The following is a 7779-nucleotide window of genomic DNA, read 5'->3' as shown; positions in this document are numbered from 1 at the left end:
AAGAAAATCTTGTTTAATTCATATCTTCTACGTTTTAGCTCCGAATTGACCCGTTCAAGTTGCGTTGGTTCATTACAACGAGATCTATATGTTAGTAACAATGTTTATCATGTCACTATTTCTAGAATTTCATGGTTTAAACTCTAATTTGAATAAATATTATGCAACTGGATTTTATAAATAAAACATGATTTGTTTTACTTTAGTTTTGTAATTCAAATCTAAATTTGACTTAATTCAATTTATATAAGCTTTTATATAGTTAAAACACATGAAGCTTATAATTTTATATTTTTCTTATGAGTAGATCTTTCGGTAGTCGTTTCTTTCAAACCGTAGCTCCGATTAGCGTGCCTCTCACGACTGTGTGTTCGTAGCGATGCGTAGAATCGTATTTCAAACTCTTTTGCTTATTTTTCTATGATCGGTGTACTGTTCTAATATAGATGTAATTGTTTGCTTCGTGTATGATTGCATGGATGCTTGTGTGATGCTTTATGATCATGTCCAGTCGGTGAGCTTTACGTGTTGATTAAGAAGGAGTTCCTTTGAAGGTTTGGACTAGAAGAAGAATTTGAGTTTAAGGCAAGTATAGCATGGAATCTTTCTTGTTATCCTATACACCATTAATCACTTATCATACTGCATGTGTCTACCTTGATTACCACTAAGAATTCCCTAGTACTTTGTTACCTTGTACCTTGATACCTATGGGGTATTGCATTGGGTAGTATGATGCTAGTGCTCAACTAAAGCCACGATCTTGTAACTTGACTAATGGTATATGCAATAAATACTAAAAGATGCTTTTTAGCAACATGGAATAAGGGGGCTAAAGCATTGGGTTGTTTTTATGGTGCTCTAAATTTCTCTCCCTAAGGACTTATCTATAAGTGATCATCCGGGACTTACAGTACAACTGTGAGGGCTACATGGCTCTGGCTTTAGCTCAGTATGAGGACCTTTTCTAGCTTGTTAGAGGTTACCTTTATTGACGTAAGAATGGCTTGCCGAATCGGGTATAGGACAGCCTCCGTCCCCTTGTGTATAGGTTGCTTGTCATTGTGCCATCGGAAAGGGGAGTTCCTATATCTGTTTGCCGAGTGAATCTAATGGTCCTAACTTGTTAGATGAACCTTTGAAAGGCCTCATAGTGAACTATGCCGATCTTCCTTGGTAGTGGGTCAAGAGGATGATCACCTCGGGCTAAAGGGTAAATCATGACTCACAGTGAAAGTGTACAACATCTGCAGAGTGTAAAACTGGTATATCAGCCGTGCTCACGGTCACGAGCGGCCTTGGAACATTTACAGAATAGATGATGAACACTGATAATACTAATGATAAAGATGCACATTAATAATTACTGTTTATGCTATTCATTATTCATGTTTACCTAATCATGTGTTTAAGGGCTTTGTGATAAACTTGTGCTACTCCTATGTTAAAATTGTGACAATTAAAAGCTAATCGCACTTGAACCAGTGTTAGCCTTTTGAGTCTCATGAACCCCATGTTATATTTGTTGAGTACGGCATGTACTTACGCTTGCTTTACTTTTTAAATCTTTGAAAAAATTCCGGAGGGGTACCAGATTGTTAGTCTGGAGGAGTTAGGCTTGTGATCAACCAGTTAGTTGTCCCTGTGGATTGGACTCTTCACCCGAAGACCAGAGTTGTCTTTCCGCTGTCTGCTGTCTAAGGTTATATTCTTTATACTAAGTACGTTATATATTGAGCATTGTCTTTCGATATTACCCTTATTTGTAGGTATATGTGAGATTTGACTTTCTGAGCTCACAAATGATGTGTATCTGATTTTGTTCTTAAAACCCACTGAGAACAGCATATCTTTTTAGTACAGAATTAGCAACTCTCTCATGCTATGCTGGAGGAAGCTCAACCAGATTATCCAATAATGTATGTCAATCCTACTACTAGCTAGCTACTCCTGCAGGGTCCAGAGCACAACACTAGCTAGAGCTAGGCAGATGCTGCCATGCTTCAGTGTCCCACCACTTGCTACAATTTTGGATCAACCAGAGATCCAGCAACGAATAAATTCGTCATCATGAAAATTTGGCAATTTCTTGTCTATATATAGTTCGCCTCAAGGCCTCAAGCAATGTCTGATTTGTTTTGCAGACTTGCTTTTCTCTACAAAAGTTTTTCGCTGTCTGGCCGGCCATGCATTCTTCTATACCCACACTATTATTGATGAAGGACCATGCATGCATGCAACTAGAGATGAAATGGTTTGTCTTGTAACAAAGAGAATAAACGAAAAAGATGGTACAGTTTTGCTGGGCCACAGGGATAGATTTGTATTTGGAAGTTCTCCTTGTGGCCTGAACTTGTGCAAGGACAGCATTGCACACATGGTCACCAAATACCATGCAATGTATAATGTTGCAAAATAGCGTAACAGTTGTGAAAACATAAACAAAAGATGAATCTAAAGTCTGAACAATAGCAATATATAAGGTGAAATAATCATATATCATGACTATCAATCAAACTTCAGTATTCATTGGTCCATGCCAGATTGCAACCTATCAATTGAACTACAGTAATCATCTCCCTGTTGGAGCTATCTATATGCTTGCCTGAAAGACGATTTATTGCGGATTAATACTACAATGCTAACATGCTATGATGCCAAATTGTGCTTGACTAACCATGGCATGATTTGTCAGATTCAGATCTTGCATCATCACATATACATGTTTATGGAACTGAAAGCAACAGTGAAGAGAGGAGGGAGACTAGGTAGGTATGCGGCATCTTCAGGATGAGCTAGCAGCTGTTTCACATGGCCCCATATTCCACAACAGACCCCAACCAAACATTATGCAATACAGGTCCAGCTCTCCCTCTGTGTGTCTGAATACAAACAGAAACAGCCACAGAGAAGATAAAAACGGAGGAGAAAATGTGACACAGGGACCAATCCACCAGATGAGATCAATCTGCTAAACTCTTCTAAAACGTACTTGTCAGAGAAAGCAAACAATAGCAGCAAGCAACAATATCAATAATAATTGAATTTGGATTGGAGTATCATCTTTGGATAATGTGTATATACCTACCTGATTGCATTGGTTCTGACATGCTTGCAATGCACGCACTGACTTGCTGCTGCATGCAAATGGCCATGCCACAGATCAGTGCTGTGCAATAACTTCTTGTCGAGGTGTGAGGAGTAAAGGTGCATGATGCAGGCCATCCACATGTATGCGAGTAACTCTCTTCTCTGAAGAAGCATGGTTACCTGTAAATGCATCGCTTCTCATGGACCACAAGACCACAGATCCAGCCGGCCAACTGCTCCATCATGGGCTCCATGGTCCATCCATTTGCACTTTGATTGTCTTCCACTTTATTTTTGAAAAAAAATTGTCATTTTTGTAACAGCTAACTCATGGCAGTTTTATTGAAAGTGCAAGTTTATGCAACTCAACTCAAACGGAAGCATAATCACATGAATTTGTTCAAAAGGAACTAAAACTGAAGCTGTGCCCCTGTATCCACAAAAGAGGACAACCAACAAAAGGTCCCCAACACACAAAATGTGACTCAACAGTAGCATCTAATACAAAGGTGTTACATTGAAAGCCAACAATGATAGTACAGACTACAAAGGTGTGTCCCAAATTGAAGGGCATTGTCTGCCTACAAGGACAAATGGTTATAAGTAGCTTTCAAAATCCAGCAAGAACAATACAGATTTCCTTGTACAATGTACCGTCAAAAGTTCATACAACTCGTGGTGCTGTTTTCAAGTCCCAGTTTGTTCATATGAGGCTGTTGAGATGATGCCAGGATTCAAAGCGGGGGCCAAGCCAGTGGCACAACAGAAGGTGATACATACATGGCACCTCACGTTCTCATGGTCCTTTGATGTTGTTTTCCATGTAAGCACTACCACCCTCTGGCAAAGATCACGAGTCCTCATCACTCTCATTACCGAAGACCGAAGAAACTTTTGTAGCCACCTTTGGCTTCTTGCTGGCACTGCCAACTAGAACCTGTACTTGCAATGAAAATGTGGTCAACTTAACAATATAGGCATAGGCGTTGCTGTAAAAATGAAACGCTCAATAAATTCAGAAAATGACCACTTATTTAGAGTTGCAATTCAGCGAAGAAACAATCAAGACAGTAGAGCCATATAATGTGTAGATTTATACTCCTGTTGTCTATATTTTGAACAAACAATATTACAGGTCAAACCTGCAATAACACTAAATATTTGAGGTTCTAGGAAAGCAAAATCCAATTTTTATGGAGTCCAATTCAACAAGATTTTGCAGAAGTGGCCACAAAATTCAACAGCACTGCAAGATTTGCCAATTGCCACTCAAACATCTCAACAATTTATGGGTCATGGGACCATATATTAGTGCTAATATTTGGAGGAAAGTCCTGAAATGCAAACAATTTGAATGGTATCCTCAAGATATCCACCTTGGAAGGAGCCATTTTGGAGAATCCAAACTTCAAGGTTCCTCGCTGATCCTGGTTTCTAGGGGCTGCCATGTTTTTTGGTGCAGCACCTTCTGTCTCTGACTTTTCTTGTTTCTCCTGCTGCTGCTGCTTCCTATGAGCATCCGCACTGAAGCTTCGTTAAGGGAATCGCAAGCTCCACATACAACCTAAAATTCCTAATGAATATCTTAAGAATAACATAGAATAGTCTGGTGCAATCCTTGAATTATTTATGAATGGATACAGTTGAGCAATTTTTGCCTGCTCCTTCTCTTCTCGTTGTTGTTCACGTTTCTGCCTGTCATCACGGCTACTGCTGCTGCTATGCATTTCTCTCATTTCTTTGAACCTCTGTGCAACAAAGGTATTCAGAACGGTGCAGATGAACATATTATTAAAAATATAAATTAAATGCATTAAGAGAGTCAGAAGGGTGCACAAAACGGATTACCTTCCTATGATTGTGGTCATATGAGCTCAAGTGACTCTCAAATTCATGAGCCAGCTTGTACTGCTTATTGCAGAGGTTGCAAAAGAACACCTTCTGTATCTCCTTGACTTCACTGCGGATTTTGTGCTCACGCTCTGCTATGACCTGGATTGTCATGATTTGCACCAAGCAGGGAAAAGAAACCACCAAATAAAAAGCGTACGAGATGCTCAAGACTCTTTAATGGTTGATGCTAGCCATTCTTGCATCACGAAATTCAGCTACTTACAGGCTATAGAGGTCTTACAAGTAGATCTAGGTTTCCAGCATAACAAGCATCCACCCAGGGAAAACAAAAAAAAACCTTGAAGAATGTACAGAAACTAGCATCAGGTGTTAGATTGCATACCTCACGTTTCTTTATATGTTCCTCAGTCTCCTCAAGTTCAATATTCAATTTCTTTCGTTGCACGTTCTCTTCAGATGTGAAGAAGTCATCTTCCTCTTGCTTCCCAACACCTAATTTTGCATCTCTGATGTCAGCTCTTATTGGCTCTAGTATACCTGCATAACAACAAAGAAGGGTATCCTCAACAGGTGTAGAAGCATCATCGCATTTAGTTAGCTGAACAATAAGAGGTGAATATTTGGTGATCAACTCTGCTCCAGGTGTAGAAAGTGACAGATCTCAAATGGAATTTCTATGCACCTAAACCTGTTAAGTTTAGGCAAAGTGAAGCGGAACATTGCTAAAGCAAAAGGTATATTAGCACTTAATGCCTCCGTCCCTGATTAAATCAATTCCTAGAGTTGTACATATTTTTAAGTTTTACTGAATTTATAGGAAAGAGCACCAATATCTATGACACCAAATTAGTATCATTAGATACACAATGAAATATATTTTAATAATATGTTCACATGGTGTCATAAATATTGTTGCTCCTTCCTCAAAATTCGGTCAAAGAATAAAAAGTTTAACTTAAGAAAACTCTAGTAATGGATTTATTCAGGGACGCAGGTAGTATGTCTTTCCAGAGGGCCTTTGTTGTAGTACAAGGAAACAACAATTTCAAAAATGTGTAAAATGTTCAGATGAAAATATTACTGTGCCACGAATTATAAGGCAAATGTAAGGCTTAATAAGGTTATTGCTAAAACAAGATAGACAACAACAGGCATCCATTCTTTCCCTAGTAAAGAAACTTTGGAACAGGGAGCATGAATAGCTATTGATAGAGCATTAGTATCAATCAAACTTGGAGACAGTTGAGCTGACAAGATCATTGAGGGCCAAGAAGTTCATGACTAGTGATGTTATATTAGACAGATAAGCAAACTGACTGACTGTATCAAGCATGGCAGGTATATGATTTGCATGAACATGAGGATGCCATTAGATTTAGTCCAAAACAATAACGGATCAACAGCTGTGAAAAGTATAATACAAGCTCCTAGTCGTGGATTCTCAATTGCTATAGGAACCGACAAGCAATCATGGCAAAAAAAAAAAAAGAGAGCATATATAGCAGCAAACGGAAGATACCTTGCTCGTTCTTGCCGAGCCCCTTGCCGGTCTTCCAACCCATCTTCTGCAGCAGCCTGAAGCCGACGTTGGACGCGGTGAGCTGGGTGTGGACGGAGGCCTGGTCGAGCCCCTCCGTGTCGAGGTTCTCGGTGGGGCGGTGGCTCATGGGGAGCCGGAACTCCTCCAGGTCATCCTCTTCATCTAGATCCACTTGGTGACCGCCGCCTCCGCCCTTCGCCTCCTGGGGCGCCTTCCCCCACTTCCTTTTGCTCTCCTGCGCACAGCAACGAGGTGAGACACACGAATTCGGAGCCGGAGCAAGCACGCAAGCGGCCGCAAGAGAAATCGAGAGGGGCGGAGTGGCCGTGCTGTACTGACCATGTCTGGCCCCAGTGAAGGAGGAGAGGGGGATGAGTGTGCCCCTCGGGTTTCGTTGGGGTTGGAGAGGGAGCGGAACGCGCGATGGGCTGCGGGCTGGGGCGCCGATCTGGGCGGATGGCGGCCGGCGGCGGGGGAGAGCACCGACGAAGGTAGGAGACGGGGAGGAGGATTGCGGCGGCTCCCAGAATTCGTGCTGGGGTATGATTGGACTGATAATTTTCCTGTCAGAGATTTGCCCCGTAATTGAGCCGGACAGTATTAAATATATATTAAAAAATAAATAACTAATTGTACATATTACGATAACTTTGCGAGATGAATTTTTTAAGTCTAATTAGTCCATGATTTGATAATAAAGTGCTACCGAAATACATGTGGTAATGACGAATTAATTAGGCTTAATAAATTCGTCTCGCGTTTTACTGACGGATTCTATAATTTGTTTTTTTATTAGTGTCCGAACACCCTATGCAATACTCTCATATAAAATCCGGCGTGACACTCCAAAATTTTACACCCTAAATCTAAACAAGACTTAATTGGAAGAAAGAATGTGGTGGGTTGGACCGAGAAGTCTTGGGCTAGGTCACATGCGGGCTAATTGTGGGTTTAAGAAAAAGTCCATTTTATCTTGTGGGCTAGGCCACATGCGGGCTAATCAGAACACATGGATACTTCGTAAGGTAAAATGAACCTTTTTCATGGGTTTAACATTTTAGGGGCTGTTCGCTGGTTGCGGTTGTGGCTATTGCAACAAATATTGTTAGGTCACAATGATCTTAGGTATTCAGGCCTGTTTGTATCTACTATTAGTTGCTAATAGTTAGTTAGCTAATTGATCACAGCTATTATTGGCTGCTATTTTACTATTTTGTTTCAACTAGTGAATTTTTAGTGGAGTATTCAGCTAACAATCAACTAAACTATTAACTACACTTGTTTGGATCAAAGAA

General features: G+C 40.4%; 1 protein-coding gene across 1 annotated transcript; it reads right to left on the bottom strand.

The window, feature by feature from the left end:
- Nucleotides 1-3569: 3569 nt before the first annotated feature.
- On the bottom strand, nucleotides 3570-6958 carry LOC136496640 (uncharacterized). The gene is made up of 7 exons (XM_066492370.1): nucleotides 6824-6958; nucleotides 6464-6719; nucleotides 5327-5481; nucleotides 4939-5082; nucleotides 4732-4838; nucleotides 4467-4614; nucleotides 3570-4027 (listed from the first exon to the last, which is right to left on the bottom strand). The coding sequence occupies exons 1-7, from the start codon at nucleotides 6824-6826 to the stop codon at nucleotides 3941-3943; spliced, it is 900 nt and encodes a 299-aa protein (XP_066348467.1). The 5' UTR covers nucleotides 6827-6958; the 3' UTR covers nucleotides 3570-3940.
- Nucleotides 6959-7779: the final 821 nt, after the last annotated feature.

Source organism: Miscanthus floridulus, chromosome 12 (genome assembly GCF_019320115.1).
Source record: "Miscanthus floridulus cultivar M001 chromosome 12, ASM1932011v1, whole genome shotgun sequence".
Classification (NCBI taxonomy): Eukaryota; Viridiplantae; Streptophyta; class Magnoliopsida; order Poales; family Poaceae; genus Miscanthus; species Miscanthus floridulus.
The sequence above is the reverse complement of the archived record's forward strand: the minus strand, read 5'-3'. Positions and strand labels throughout refer to the sequence as shown.